The sequence below is a fragment of the Plasmodium coatneyi genome, chromosome 1 (assembly GCF_001680005.1).
Source record: "Plasmodium coatneyi strain Hackeri chromosome 1, complete sequence".
NCBI classification, from domain to species: Eukaryota; Apicomplexa; class Aconoidasida; order Haemosporida; family Plasmodiidae; genus Plasmodium; species Plasmodium coatneyi.
The window spans coordinates 993,307-1,009,677 of record NC_033556.1 but is presented as its reverse complement, the minus strand read 5'-3'; the positions used below and the strand labels follow the sequence as shown (position 1 = coordinate 1,009,677).

At 47.4% G+C, this 16,371-nt stretch overlaps 3 protein-coding genes across 3 annotated transcripts; 1 reads left to right on the top strand and 2 right to left on the bottom strand.

Annotated features, from left to right (window-relative positions):
• Nucleotides 1-37: 37 nt before the first annotated feature.
• PCOAH_00002050 (Uncharacterized protein) lies at nt 38-7,075 on the bottom strand (the record flags this gene model as incomplete). The annotated part of the gene is made up of 2 exons (XM_020057022.1): nt 38-191; nt 300-7,075. The coding sequence occupies 2 exons, from the start codon at nt 7,073-7,075 to the stop codon at nt 38-40; spliced, it is 6,930 nt and encodes a 2,309-aa protein (XP_019912478.1).
• Nucleotides 7,076-10,586: 3,511 nt separating this feature from the next.
• Nucleotides 10,587-11,249, top strand: PCOAH_00002040 (1-cyspxn 1-cys peroxidoxin; the record flags this gene model as incomplete). The annotated part of the gene is made up of 1 exon (XM_020057021.1): nt 10,587-11,249. One exon carries the CDS (start codon nt 10,587-10,589, stop codon nt 11,247-11,249), a length of 663 nt encoding a protein of 220 aa, XP_019912454.1.
• Nucleotides 11,250-11,686: 437 nt separating this feature from the next.
• On the bottom strand, nt 11,687-14,830 carry PCOAH_00002030 (Wd-repeat protein p103; the record flags this gene model as incomplete). The annotated part of the gene is made up of 1 exon (XM_020057020.1): nt 11,687-14,830. One exon carries the CDS (start codon nt 14,828-14,830, stop codon nt 11,687-11,689), a length of 3,144 nt encoding a protein of 1,047 aa, XP_019912538.1.
• Between the last annotated feature and the right edge of the window lie 1,541 nt (nt 14,831-16,371).

Genomic DNA, 16,371 nt, shown 5'->3' with positions numbered 1-16,371 from the left:
CCACCCAATGGATACACCACTTATCCACACCCAAGGGTCACTTTTTATTTTTTTCCATCATCTCATATTTGAGTTTCACGGCCAACTCCCGTGCGAGGTTGAATCCATAAATGCGTGGGGAGAACCCCCTCGTCTTCCGCTTGTCGTTTTCCATATACATGACACGCCAGAGTCTCCTATTGGTGTCATACCTGCGGGGGAATAGGTGGATCAGCGGTATGAAACAACGCACTAACGAAACGTGGTAAACTGAACAAATGAAACGTTGCAAACTGAACAGATGAACCGCTTGAACGTACCAGACGCCAGAGATCTTTTCGCCGTTCTCGTCGTAGGCCCCGGTGACAACCTGGTCATCTCCATCCTTCCCGACCCTAGACCTCCTACACCGCTTTGGCTTCGCTTTGGCCTCCTCATTTGCATTCTCCTCTGCCACATCACACAAAGACAACTCATCATCGATGGTCCTCTCAGGCACAACCTGCTCCTTCACCTCACTTCCCTCCTCCTGTAGGAGTGTATCTTTTCCTTTTCTTTTTTTCTTTTTCGAAACGTTCAATTTGGCTCCATTTTCTTCATCCTTCATGGTGGCTGAGTTGGAACTTTGCTTGTCAAGGAATTCCATCCTGTTGGTTATTTTACCTTCCCCATTTGATACGTTCCGGGGGATGGTACCACCTTTGTCCCACGTGTAGACTACATTCCTAGCTGCGGCACTGGTGACCCCTCTTTGTAGGTCATCAAACGACGTACCCACCAGTGACGTCCCCGCAATGTTACTCATGCTACCCACAAGGTTAGACTTATCCCCTGGGCAATTCGCCAAAATGGAATCCACCCTACAGTTGTTGTTCACCTCATTTGTGACCTTGTTACTGTAGGGGTTTCTTTCTCCTTGGGGATGGGAATACATTACCCCTTCACTGGGGAACTTCACTCCTCCTACCTTCTCCTGTTGTAAGTTCTTCGGTGTGCATACCTTTACTGGCGTCGCCATAGCGAAGTGTCCCATGTTATATTCACCCCGTCCCTCACCTACGTTTCCGTTCTGATATCCCTGCACACCTACATGTGCCTTTGCCACAACACGACTGCCGCTCGGTTCTCTATTAAAGGGGCGTAATTTCCCCCAATCACCTGATATGCTCCCAACGGTGCCAATGTTGCCACTGCTGCAAATGTCGTGACTTCCCAACATGAACTGTTTCCCTTCTGTGGGTAGGGCACGCACCTTTGCACATTCTTGCATGCCTCCCTGGGGATTTTCTTCTCGTTCCTTCAGGCTGCTCAAAATGGAGTAACTCCTACTGCTACCACAGCGGCTACCATTGCTGTTGCCGTTGCTAACGTTACTGTTGTTTGTACAGCCGTTTGTACCACCGCTTATGCCATCCTCCACGACCCTCTGGAGTACCCCTCCTGCGTTTATCCTCCTTCCTTCACTTTCCCCATTCATGGCATAACTAACCGACCGAATCGAATGCACCTTCGCATCTGATACTGTCCTTCCAACGTGACCATACACATGGGTCATTTCACTCCTCAGTACCCCCTTCCCCAATGTGCTACTCATGGCTTTCTCCACCCCATTCACCTTTTCTGTGCAAGCATCCTTCACGGGTATTTTTCCAACAAGTCCCCTTTGCTCATAATCACCATTTACGTCACAACGGAAACTGCTGTTACCTACTGGTGGCCACTTTACTTCCACCTTCTGCGTGTTACTGTTCTTATGCTGGCTCACGTCCACTCGGTTGGGTAGCTCCACTGTAGTCTGGGGTAGTAGCTCTCTTGCAGGGTTCCTTCCATTTACGGGTGCCACGTTGGGTGCCACGCTGGGTACCACGTTGACTGTGTTCCTTGCGATTATATACCCATCGTTCGGCAAGGGAAAGGGCTGCTGCGTCTGGTTATGCAACTGACTAGGGGGGAGTGGGTTTACCAGCTGATTTGCCAATGGATTCACCGAATGGTTCGACGCACAGATCGACGGGCAACTCTGCATGAATTTCTCCCCCTCAGTTTTACCGTCACTGCTAGCACGACTTCTGCAACTGTTCGCACCGGGGGGACCCATTGCCAACCCTCCCTTCACCTTCTTGCTTCCCTGCACGGGCTGCGAAAGGGATGGAACCTTCCTTTTCATGCCGCGTTGCTGCACTATCACAGGAGGGAGCCGATTCTCGCCACTTCCACCAGCATGCGTCTCCCCACCCCGGCATGGATACAACACTTCCTCCTTGTAGCTGCCTACACCTTCAGTCACCTGCATCGTAAAGCAGTCCACCTTGTTCACTCCTCTTTCGTCCACATAACGTTGTAGATTATCCTTTCGCATCTGCACAGGTGAAGATTCACTTGCATGAATATTACCCTTCGAATGGGGCGTCCTTAATGGGAAGGTGGAAGCATCGACGGTGTTGCCCCTGTCAGTTGTTCTGTTTATTTTCCCCAGGTTGCATGTTCCATCGTTCGTTCCAGCGTAACCGCTACTCACAACAGGGTGTTGGTCTAGTGGTAGACTCTGACTCATCGGTTGGAGATTCCTTCCTGCTTCACTACTGAGGGGTGAATCAACAAGTGGTCCTACCATCTCCTGGTTGTCCTTCATCCGAGCATGTTTGCTCATTCCGTGGTTCAGGTATCCCACGGTGACAGCTCCTGTCTGCTTCTCCTCTTGGTGCACATGCATGGAGCTAGCTACATTTACGTTAACACCTTCCAGGTACGTCTTCCCGGAGCAGTAATTAAGCTTGTTCGCTCCTTCCCCATTTAACGCTGCATCTGCCACGTTTGCCATCCTAACGATGCTGCTGCAACCAACTGTTGGTGCATCTTCACTCACCAGCTTGGCACTTCCTCCGTTTCTGCTACTTCCACTGCTAGCACAGTGGCTACCGTTACCGTTGCTAACGTTACTGTTGATGTGGTGATTGCTGAGCCCACTGCTTTCGGCGACCTCTTCTGCACATCCCCGAGGTTTATCCTTTGCATCCTCTTGGTTCAATTTTTCCGTCCCCTGCATCGTCTGCACCTGCTGCGCCCACTGAGTCTGCAGACAGGTCATCTTCTTCGCTTCTACCACACCGTTACAACAACCTATGTCCTCACCCCGTCGGGAATTAAGAATGGCATTCCCCGTACCTTCTCTACTTCGCCCCTCCGATATTGCTACACAGGACATGTTCATGTCATAACTCCTTCCACCGTTGCTGTTCCCTACTTGCTCCTTCATCGTATCATTAGCTGGTAAGAAGTGCCCCTCTTTAAATGTTCCGTCTTGGTTCAGTTTCTTCGTGATGATCGTTCCTTTTCCTAGTGGAGTGACATCGTTGCTTGCCTTCCCCCTGGAGAGGTCACCATGAAGTTCCTTCCCATTCAGTGCGTCGTCCCTAGGAGTTGCCACCACACTGTTCATGCAGGTCACATTTCCAACAATGGTGCACCTTATATTGATCCCACCGTTGGGCATCATTTCACTCACCGTGTTATCTCCTCTTGTCTTTCCATCCAATAGTTGGTTCAAACTTGTGTGCATCAGGGTATTGTTCGTCCTGGCGCCCTCCGTGGGGTGGTTCACCGTGGTGCTTCCTAAGCCACACCCTACTACGCCAATTGGTCCACCTTCAACCGAACCAATCGTGCCAATCGTGCCAATAACCCCCTCATTTTGCTCCGGTCGATTCTGTCTTTCCTCATACTGCCCCTGGTAGCGGTTCTCCCCAGGTACGCTGTTTCTTCTCCCACTAGCGTTATGGTTACCCACGTGGTAACTGCTCCCCATTCCGCCTCCTCCACCACCCCACGAAGTGTTCCCGTCATTACTGTTGTCGTCGTCTCTCCCCCCTCTGTTTTGATATCTGCTCGTTTTCTCATCATAGCAATGTCCAACGGAGGTAGTCCCTCCACCTGGATCACGACCGTCCTCATTGTCTCCCACTTCTGCATCTCTCCCCATTTGGTTCGTAGCGTCCTTCAGTTTATCTCCCACAGTGTGAACCCCCCTGACGTTGCTGATCTTCTTTCCACTTTTCACATTTTTTTTCTTAACTGTACTTCTGGGGGTCCCACTAAAAGGGCTATAATATTCCTTGTTAAACTGCTCCGACTGCATCCCACTCCCTTTGAGGTTGTTTTCACCTGGTTGTCTTTCCACGAACATTCTTCCATTTGGGTGTAGACTCACATCCACACCAACTGGTCCACCAATCTGCAATTGCTCATTGGTACCTTTAAACATGTAGCCATTCTTTGCAAGGTCTACTTTATTCATCACTTCATTCCTCATGTAGGGGTTTATTGTGTGAGCTTCCTGTGCATACCTTTGCTCTTCTGTGTTATTCATTCGGTAGATATTGGTGTTGTTGCTGGGTTGGCCATGCGGGGGGATCATTCCAATCTGTTTGTCTACGTTACTGGTAGAGTGAAAGTTGCCATACGGGTATAAACCTCCTCCACCAGAAATGGATGCAACCGATGTTGCACCTAATGGCGCGTTATAAAAGGAAGCCTCCTTCGACATGGGGTTCATTTTTTGTATATTTTTTCTAGCACCCGTTTTCTCCTTCTTTGTGAAGCCTTTGTTGGGGGTGATCACAGGGGTTCCTCCAATTGGGTGGTTGTAGACCGGATGGTCGTATCGGAGGGGGGTACTCATTTGGCTGTTCAGGTGGCTTCTAACCTGGCTTCCCATGGGGCTATTTACAAGGCCACTCATATGACCACCCACCTGACCGGCCACCTCACCACCGACGTAGTAGCCAGGCATGGTTGGATTCATCATGTCGATATTGTTGTACCCTTCCTTCCCTTTCGCATTCACCCCCCCCATTTGTTCACCGCTATTAAAAAGGCCATCGAACGTGCTGCCTGAATCCCTCTGCTTGCTTCTCCCATTTGGGGTGTTCTTCCTTGGGTTGGGTTTCGCCTGATTTTTACCACCCTTTATTGCTCCTACAGGTACCATTCCATGCAGGTCGAAGCGGGGGTCGCTCATCTGGAAGGGGACGCCACCCTGCACTTCATGCATTTGCATGGTGCTGCTAAACGCCTCACTGGGATTAACACCTACAGGTGCATTATTCGCTTTGACTCCTTTCTTCTCTCCAACATTCTTTCCTCGTCCGGATTTCTCCTTCGCACTTTTGATCGGGGAGTTTGGATCGTTTTCCCCTGTAGGCCATGTTACATTCAAATTTTCTTCATTCTCATTCGTTGTATGCGTGGCACCTTTGTTGCCTTTCTTCCTTCCGGCAGCCTTTCCAACAGGAGGACCGAAAGCACTCCCTTTGACATTCCCATTGTTGTTATTCCCAATGTTTCCCCCCATATTGGTGTGACTACCTTCCACCTCCTCACCAATCTGGGGTGCCAACACTCCACCATCGACCTTGTCACCTGCCCCATGTCGCCTGTACTTCCTCTTCTTCTTCTTTTCATGTTTAAGCAGGAGATTTAGTCCCTTCTTCAACTTCCCGGAAATTACTTTACTTTTAATGTACCTTCTAGACGGTGCACTATCTCTTGGGTCGAGAAGGTCGACATGTCCTAAAATTCTAGAAAATCTATTATTAGAACGCTCAAATGATATATTCTTTGACGACTTCTTATTTTGCTGCTTCTTCCTAGACATGTTCAGGTTCCGATTTGTGAAAGGGTAAAAAATATCATTCATCGAAAAACAAATTTGCTTCCTATTCATAAAGGTATTAATGAGTAGTTCGAGTCTTTTTTCTTCTTCTTCTGATTCTTCTCCTTCAGCTGCAGGTACATCATCATCAGCGTCTTCTCCTCCAGCTACTGCTACTGCTGCTGCTTCTGTTTGTTTAGCTTGTTCTGCTTGTTCTGTTCCTGCTTGCTTCACTGCAATTTCGTGGTCGCTGCCAATACACGCTTTTCCATTCTTCTCGTGTGCATCTCCATGTGGGTTTGTTTTCCCTGACTCGGCGTTGTTCATTTGGCTAACCCCCTCATTTGGCAGCTCCTTCTTGTCTTCCCCTTCCACGGCAACCTTCACATCTGCACTATCGATCCCACCTTCTATGGCCTCCCCCGTGCAAATCTCCCTTACCTGTCCAACTTCACTTCCCTGGGTACAATCACCCCCGTTTGATGGTTTCTCCTTCTCACAGTTGGTCTGCTCCGCTTCATTCGTCACTCCTTCCTTCACCTCTTCTGTCCCTTCCCCCTTTACTTCATTTGTCACCCCTTTCTCGGCCGCCCCACCATTCTTGCCTTTCCCTCGGGAGGCACCCCTGGAGGCACCATTAACTACCCTTTTCTTTAGTCCCTTCGACCCCCCCATTGGATTCGCTTGTCCATCCTCCCCCCTCTCCAACATCAATAACAAGCTGTTTTTTCCCCTCAGCTTATTCTTCTTCTTCCTCTCCTTACTAAACATAAATTTATTCAAAAAGTAGTAAACCAGTTTTATTACCTCCTCTTCAGTGTAGTCTTCAACAGCCTGATTCAGGTCAGCCAATTGTCTCTCCTTCGATAAAATGAAACTGTCTGTTCTATTTTCAAAGTTGCTTTTTTTGTATGTTTTTTCAGCAGGGTTCTTCCCTTGTCCGGGAAGCTTCCCCATCTGGTCTTCATTTGTGTCTTCGGTAGCTAAGTTCACCTCGCCACTGACCCTGGGAATGATCACACTGCTACCAGTTGTGTTATCCATGTGCGTGGATTCCATCATCGGGTTATAAACATATTGCATGCCAACACACTGAGCAACCTTACCTCGTCCATTCGCAGTGACGTTACTTGGGAAGCTTTCCGAGGTACCAAAACATATTTGCTTCTTTTTTTTTTTTTTTTTCTTAAAATTATACTGACTCTTTACCAAGTTTACACTTAACTCTTCATGGCTATCACCATCGAACCCGTTCTTAGAATCGCTACCCTTGCATCTATCATGGTTCTCCACATTAGCTAGCTCCTTCTTCCGCAGGTAAACTGTCTGGTGGTAATTTCTATAGGCATATAATAGAAGGAGGAACTTTCTAAAGGGGAAATTATGGCACACCTTTTCTTCATCGATGTAGTTCTCGATCAGGAGGTTCATTTCGAGGCTGTCCATTTTGGGGTTGTCAATTGGACGGCTAGAGTGGCTACTCAGGGTGGACAGTTAAGGTGGTCGCTTAGGATGACCAGCTTAGGAGATTGCCCAGCGTAGCCCCTTCGGGTAGGAATATCACGCGACTACCCCGGGTGCTATGTCTTGGGTCTCCTCCTTCAGCCCCTCTAACAAAAGAGGGCGCAATGTCTGCAGAACTGCCTTACGATACAACCGTGCGATGCCTTAACGGTAGGTGGACGGCACAAGTACCAATTCCTGTGCACCTCTTCACCACCACTACCCCTAGCGGCAAAACGGCGTTTCAGCGCAGAACGCTTTGGCTAGCATGGTGGGAAAATCCGCCCATAAGCGGAAACGCACGCGTAGCCGTGTCAAGGGGGGGGATAATCTGCGGTGAAATCTGAGGGACAGTCTTCGGAAAAATCATTGGGACGTTCACCTTCCCCCCGTGTCAGTACGCAGATCACCTCGACACAATGAGCCCCAAGAAGTTTACAAAAAAAAAAGTGGAAAATAAAAAAAAACAAAAAAAAAAAAAAAAACAAATGTGTGTTTTCACCTAACAGGTACGTATGCATACGCGTACATGTGCGCCTGTAATAACTTACATACAATCACGCTACTCTTCATTCGTACCCTCTTCCATTTGGGGACACAAACATGTATACTTAAGGGTAACTTCTCCTCATGCATACAAATGATATGCCGCTCATTGTTCCCTTAATTCTTTTTCCTTCACATTTTATCTCCTGCTGCGTTAACTTCGCACAAAGGAAAAAAAATCCTCTGAGGGGAATTTCTGCCCTTCGTGAAATTTGTGCATTCGGGAAAAAAAAAAAAAAAAAAAAAAAAAAGGGCGAGGCGGGATGGCGCACTTGGGTTGGAGGTAGTCGAGGGAGGCAAAACGGGGAGGACGAGAAAAAGAAAAAAAAAAAAAAAGCAGCTACGTGGGAACGTCAACACGGAAAAATAAAGAACAAAATGAAGGTTCCCCAGTGGACTGCAAAGATAAAAAAAAAAGGCGTCCCAAAAATGTATCATCAAAATGGATCACCAAATGGGGATACTCCCACAGTTGGGAAAAATGCCTCCCCCAACAGAGGGGTAAAAAGGGGAGTACTACCCCCCTCCCCCATAATGGTATTTTCTCCTTTCTGGAAAAAGTAATAATCCATTCAGGTGAACCTTCACGTGACTGCTATGATCACCCCAGGGGTAAGCATCACATAAGCAGGCGCTGAGCACACACAATCGTGTAACATGGCAGACGTCCCCCCGCTGTCCAGGCAAAGTTGTGCAATAAAAAAGGGACAACTCTGTTCTGTTGTTTCGCATCTTCATCATGCTTGCTACGGAACACCCACGTGACTGAGCAGACACACGAGGATGTCTACGGAAAGGGACTCCACCACCCCCACCAACCAACCAAACAACCGACCAACCAACCAAACGAGTAGCCCATGCCAACGTGCAACACATCCCCTGCGAAGATAACTTGGGTCCTGAAAGAAGGACAAGGCAAATGAGTATCACCCCCGTTGCATCTTCCGTAACTTAATTGATTTCGCTTTCCGTGCCCCTCAGCGGAGTTTCATTTTTTTTTTTTTCTTCTTTATTCCTTTACGTAAAGGGGGGACACACACAAGCAGACACTCATGCACAGGTGAACACGTGGCCAACGTAAGGATTACGAAAAAAAAAAAAAAAAAATGGGCAGAGTTCCCCACAGTGTTGACTCTCCACTGGTGGTAACTAAGAGGCACACCGGAGGATACCTGCGTAGGTCACCCCAGTTCGCTGTCGAACGAAGTACCACCCGTTCTTCCAGCTGGGATAGTAGCCCACAAAAAAACGCACGTCCAAAAAATGCCGCTCCCAAAAGGATACAAAATTGAAGGCAAAGAAAGATGCACATATAGATGCCACACCGATGGGAATACTCAGTAGCGGCACAAACAGGTGACCCCCCCTTTAACCCACTCCCAATATGGGCCAAAAGGGGACGTGCCGCTGGACCCCACTGGGAAGTAGGTCATACGCACACATTTTCGCAAACCATTCAAAGAAAAAAATGGAATAAAACACACATGCGGGGGTGAGCTGCTACCCCAGAGAGGAGGAACCAAATAAATGTATGCAATTTGTGAAGCGTGCCATTTTCAGGCAAATGAAATATCAAGTGTAATGCAAAAAAAAAAAAGGGTAACGTCGCAACAGTTTCTACTCAAATAAAATGCAACACCCCAACGGGGGGGTATCCTCCTCCATAGAGAAATGTGCACACACAACAACACCTCTGCTTAAATAACACAAAGAAGGCGAAAAAGTATTCTTTCCTTTTCTGCTCAAATGTGTTGTGGGGTGTGCTACACAAATCAGTTTCTTGTGGCGCACATTTAAGCAAGTTAACCACAACAACGCCTTAAGTCAACAGTGACAGATGTGCAAAAAGCGAACTGCGTAAAAAAAAAAAAAAAAAAAAAAAAAAAAAAAAATAGGAAAAATAGGAAAAACTGAACCACATGGTGTAACGTTAAAATGGCATTTTTTTTTTTTTTTTTTTTTTTTTCACTGAAGGTCGGACCTGGTGAGTTCCACATCGGTGCACACATGGAAGGCCACTTTTTTAAGAGGTTCAAAACGGAGGGTGTAAGGGGGGGTGTTCAGTTCAGTGTGTTCACAGTACCAACAAGGGGACACACTACTTCACACAGAGTGGCCAATCTTCAGCAACGAAGAAGAGCCTTCCTACCATTGTGCATAAACACACAGTGGCTCCTAAAAGCTTCGCATTAAGTGGTTTCACCTCTGTTCCTCCCTCTGCAGAAGTGGACTTTCCGTATTCCCCTAGAAAAATCCTCACCACTTGGTCGATCGGCCCCCCTTTTGCACTTTCCCCTTGACGTCGCACATGTACCTTCTGCCTCTCTCTTGGGAGCACAGAACCCCTCTTCCCCCTGAAGGCACACGCAAAAAAAAAAAAAATAGTACCAAAAGGAGCACACTACATACTACTTAACGTTAGGTTAGTTTATTCCTCTTGCCCACTCCCGCACTGCATCCGCTGAATCTACCTGCGAACCGTTCACACTCCGTGCGTGCGTAAAAATGCAGAAGCGGTTAATCCCATTTGCTGCTCTTTCCACGATGTGATGTTCTTCCCTCATCCGTCCTGCTTACACTTTCATTTTTTCAATTCATTTTGTTCCTGATTTGATCAAGCCAAATATATTTTTTCCTTTTTTGGATACATACTAAACACCCGTTCCTATCTCCACTTGTTCACTTAACAAAGTTATCCTTCCGTGCCAGTGGCGGACCATCACGCGCAAACAGCACAACGCCGATTGCGACAACGACAATTATAGCCATAACAACTGCGGTAACGATTGCAGAGAGCTAACCGTTTTGTTATCTCTTCCATTTCGTGGAGGGTCCCGCTTGTGCGCTCAGGCAAAGATCACCTAACGCACATTGCGCGTTTGTATCCTCACCCCTTCGACCCTGCACCATGGCGTACCACCTGGGGTCCACTTTCCCCAATTTCACGGCCACCGCGTCCAACGTGGAGGGCCCCTTCAACCTGTACGATTACGTGGGGGACAAGTGGTGCATCCTGTTCAGCCACCCACACGACTTCACCCCCGTGTGCACCACAGAATTGGCAGAATTCGGAAACATGTATGACGAGTTCCTAAAGTCGAACTGCAAGTTAGTTGGGTTCAGCTGCAACTCAAAAGAGTCCCACGAAAAGTGGATTGAAGACATTAAGCACTATGGCAAGTTAACCCAGTGGAAGATCCCTATGGTTTGTGACGAATCTAGAGAGCTAGCCAACAAATTGAAAATTATGGACGAAAAGGAAAAGGATATCAAAGGGTTGCCACTCACATGCAGATGCGTCTTCTTCATTTCTCCAGAAAAAATTGTAAAGGCAACAGTATTATATCCCGCAACCACTGGAAGAAATGCCAACGAGATTTTGCGTGTTCTTAAATCGTTGCAGCTGACGAATGAAAAACCCGTGGCAACCCCCGTGAACTGGAAAGTGGGAGACAAGTGCTGCGTCCTCCCCACCGTGGCCGATGCAGATTTACCTGCTCTCTTCCCCAAGGGGGTGCAGAAGATACAACTGCCGTCGGAGAAGCCCTACCTGAGGTTTACGTCCCTTTGAGGAGTGACGGGGTTCACTCCACTCTGCTGCGTTTTCGCGGGTGCACACACCGACGCGGTCGAATGTATTTTTTAACCGTGCACTTTGCGGACCACGCCCCGTTTGCAACATCCATGAACTTTTCATGATGGAATTGTTAACTGAGAGACACGCACCTACCGCAGGGGAAGTTTCTTCCCCACCGGAGGGAAAAAAAAAAAAAAATTATTGCCTGTTCAGAAAAAAAGGACCCTTTTTAACTATTTCTTAGCCATTTTAAAGCTAGCTGGAAAAAAAAAAAAAAAAATTATTACCTGTTCATAAAAAAAAAAAGAGTTTCCCCCTTTTGCAGGGGGAGGTCAAACGGGAAAAACAAAATATATGTTACAAAAGGCTGTCATGCAACAAGTGCACATGTGCGAAAGGTCTTTTCACCCATGTTGGGAACACGTGAAAAATTACACCCCCTGCGCGCAGAGGTAACGCAGCACGTGGGTGTTATCCCCGTAGAGGTGCTGCAGCCCGTTGTACACCGTGAAGAGCTGCTTCAGGATGAGGAGCAACGCGTTCCTGTAATCTTCAACCCCGTGGGGAGAAGCTGCCCTAGCTCCACCGCCCTGCTGCTGCTTAGTGCTTCCTCCCCGGGAAGACTGTCCCCCCAATTCGGTATTCACGAAAACGCTAAAGTGACTGGTAAAAATGGCATTCAAATAACACAAGTGCAGGTGGATATGCTTCATCGTATCGTTAAGAAGCAACACCTTAATAAAATTAATGAGTAAAAAGACAAACGGCTTGGTTAGGATTTTCACACACAGGGGCACCACGTGGTAGGGGGTCTTCTCATACACCTCCACCATGTGTTCGTAGCTATTTAGGGCTAGACATAGGAGGAAGGCCTTCACGTATTCATTCTTCCTCACGGCGATTTTTAAATTACGCACATTCACATGCTCTGTTAGGTACTGCGGTTGGTACAGTAGGGGGGCCACCAGTCCACGGTACCCACTGTAGGTAACGTTTCCCACCGAAGTTATGTTCTTTCCAGACAACCGCACCGGAACGACGTATTGAAACTGGTGGTCCTTTGTAAAAACGTAAAGACCACCACTAGACGCAACGGCTACGTGTCTGTCATCACCCGAGATGCTCAACCGATTCAACGTAAGTTTGTGTTTCTTAAATTTGTTAACCATCCAATGTTCTTCCATACTTCCAGGAAGCATGTTGTTCTTTTTCTTCCTATTAACGACCCTGTACTTGTCTGTGTAGATATCCCCCTCCTCATCACTGAGGTCGAACTCACAAATGTTTGTCCCGTTCGGAGTGAGGTACCTTCTTGAAATTTCCCTCCTGATCCCATCCACGCAAAAGTTTGTTGTCAAATCTATTATCCTCATCAGTACATACAGGTTCGTATCGTAGATGTATAAGGAGACGCTACAATTAGCGCAACCAATTAGGTAGTTCCCGTTTTGTATATAATCCACTGCAGTGAAGTAGCAGTTCTGGTTCACCACTGAGTTGATCCCATCATCTTCTAATTCGTCTTCATACACAGGGTCATCCTCTTTTGCATTCCCGTTGTGACTACCATTTAGAATTTTCTTCCGCTTCTTCACCATCGGAATGGATGCATATTGCTGTCCTATGAAACGGCCCCTCTTAATGTCCCTCGCTCCTTCCACCGTGCCAATTATTTCTTGCGAATTCACATCCCAGAAAAGGATCTTACAACTCATGGTGCATATAGCTAGTATGTCATTTCCTCTGGGATCAAAACACATATACGAAACGTCGTGCGAATTTATCATCTCGTCGAACTTACTTCCCTTGTTCCTTCGTGCGTATAAATCCCAAACTAACACTTTCTTGCTCCAGGAGCAGCTTGCTATTACGCCTTCATTCTTCAGACTAGTGCTGAAGCAAACCTTAATGATTGGGGAGTTGTGCCCGTATAGCTTATCGATACACTTGGCTGTCTGCACGTTCCATATGTAGACTACATATTCGGTGCCTCTACCCCCCGCAGCCACGATGTTCCCACTTAGGTTCACACTCACACAGAGGAACTGCACCTGCAATTGTGCTGAGGCAGCACTACCACTTGTGACATCCTCCTCCAGACCACACGCCGTATACACCTTAAAGTTCCGATACCGCAACAAGTCGAACGCACGCACTGTTCCGTCCAGCGAACACGACACGAACGCATTCCCCTGTGGAAGGAAACACACATCAGTCACTGCATCTGTGTGAACAGAGAACGTAACAAAGTTCATATAACTCACGTAATCGTACAACCGAACAGTCCCGTCTTCACTCCCTGTGACTATAACAAATTTACTGGTAAAGTTTTCACTCTCATGGTAGGCATTTGCTGTTTCTACGATGTGACTTCCTATCTTGAGGTGACTAATAATGGGTGAAAATTTCACACACATGACATTCCTACTAGTGGTACTTTGCTTCAGAATATAACTTTCGCTTTTCCATTCCCATACTATGACCGTACCGTTGTTGGCCTCCGCAAGGGCTATCCACTGCCCATCGTTACTTATTGTAATGTCGTCTATTGTGCAGGCGTTTATGCTTATCGTGTAGAGGGAGGTCATGTCTGGTGCGTTGTAGATTCCAAAGCGCCCACTTGAGTAGGCGATCACCACCAGACAGTGCTCCCGGTTGAAACATACGCTCGTCACCTCTTCGTTCTTCTCCTGGTTGCAGAAGTAGACCTTCTTCTGCCGCCACCTGCGCAAGAATGCCTTTTGGGGGACGGGCAATGTAGATGACTGCTCTTCAGACGGTTCGTCTGTCACTTCGCTGATCACCTCGCCGACCGTTTCATCCACCTCTTCGCTGACTGCTTCACCTGCCGCTTCGCTGACCCCCTCGTACGACCAGACCAAAATGAGGCCCGACTTGTTCACACTAAAGATAAAGTCCCCCCCCTTGGAAAAAAACGCCGCCACGATGATGCTCTTGTTCCCCCCCAAAACGGTGGGCCGCACCTTCCGCCTCTTCTCCACAGTGTGGATCCGAATGGTTAAGTCATACGAACACGTTAAAAAAAAACGGTCGTCCTCTGACACATCTATCCACGTTACATTCAACGAGTGATAGCAAATGTCGTTGTATTTAACCAACCTGTAGTTATTCTTCCGGTTGGGGCTCTTCCATATAACGACTCTCCTCCCGATGCCAAGCAGGAAGTACTCCCCCTTATGTGTGAACAATGCACAGTTCACAGAATCTTGTTCCTCTTGAGGAGAAAACATATTCTCGTAGTTAAAAGAAGTCACAATCCCTGTCTTGGACTTGAAAAGGATCCGAGATATTATCTGGTCTTTTAACAAATTTATTATGCACCCGTACTCAAACTTATCTATCGTTATAGCTATTTCCATGTCGGGGTGAATTACAATGTGCCTCAGGTCATTCTTACTTTCCGACCTCAGCGTGTTGCACTTATTGTTGTTCAGGTCGTAAACATTGATTCGGTTATTCACGGGCACGAAGAGGGAGTTGCCATCCCCGCTGAAGCGGATCTTCCCCCCGGTGTACACGCACCCGCAGATGTTGCTCAGGGTATAATTCAGCATGGTCACTATGAGGGTAAGATTTGAACTGGGGCGACAGTAACCCACAGCTTCAAAGGAGACGTTAGAGCCTCCCACCTGGTGGAGACGAAAACGATAATGTCACGCTGGGGGGGTCCAACTCGCGCCTCCCAGCAGATGCATACATGTATCTACGCATGTATGTTATTAGGCAAACTCATGCGAACAAAAATAAATTCGCCATTGGGCAGTCTTCACGTGCACCACTTTTATTCGTGTTAACGAGACGAGCTAAACGCATAACGACGCGGTACTCGCCTGGGACTGCATTCCAACTGAGCACAACCCCACGAAAACCCTTTACCCCTCAAACAGAAACTAAACTACGATGAACTGTGAACGACGCTCAATCTATGGAGACTGTCGAACTGTTCTTTCGAAACAGAAAAAAAAAAAAAAAAAAAAAAAAAAAAAAGGACGTGCCGCGATCCTTTCTCAGCTTGTTGCTCGTGCAGACCGGAACATAAATCCCAACTCTCCACGTAGGAACAAACAACTGCGTCGTTAACGCTCGAAAAAAATGAAGAATTCTATATTTTCGCTTCTTCAAAGCAGCAACAGAGTTTCGTTCTTGCGTGGCTCAAATGGGGCGAGGTTGCGCAGCGTTGCCGTTACATCGTTGATACGTTGCCGATGCTTTGCATATATTTTTTTTTTTTTTTTTTTTTCCCGTGCCGACCGAGCGATGCCCCCGAAAATTTCCCCACCAATGTTATTACCCCAGTGCGGAAAAAAAAAAAAAAAAAAAATACGCCATCCGGGGAATCACGAGAAGGGTTCATTGGCCGTTGCGTTTACTTTACTCTTCCTTTTCCGCGCTTTCTTCCGACCCTTCTTGCCTTTTTTTATTTTCCCCAGCACGAGGCAACGTTTTGCCTACAGTCCCAGGCCCGACCTCCCGACAATTTTTGCATGCCCAACCTTAACTTTAACTGACTCCTTGAAAACAAGGAAGCGATGTCATTTTTTGCGACTGGACCAGTAACACATGAAGTCGGCACCCCAAGCGGCCCCTTCAACACTTGCGATACAAGCAGAGTTGCTCCACTTTCATTTCATTATTTTTTTTTTCACCCCCTCCATGGAATGTTATTATCGTCATATTTGCCGCATCGTGCCTGACACATGTGCACGACGCTTATGTAGTGACAACTGAATGGCAGCATTCAAAGCAACAACAGTGCTAACATTAGTCATCGTAACAAACAGACGCTGAAGAAGACGATCCGTTTGTCGTTTGTCCCCCCGTTTGGCGCAATTCAGGCCCAGGCGGGTAGGCACACATCGTCTTCTCATCATCGCCAAATTCCACTAAACGGAAAATTGATCATCTAAAGGGGGGAAGGAAAGAAAAAAAAAAAAGCGTCGTACATGGAAGATCGCCTCCATTTTTGCCTGAACAGGTCAGAACTTTTTGCATGTCTCTTTTGCACGTTCCCTTTGCTCCACTGTGGTGACACGGGTAAGGATCGTAACGAAACGAAGCACATCCCCTTATTCACAACGTTTTCCCAAATTCAGTA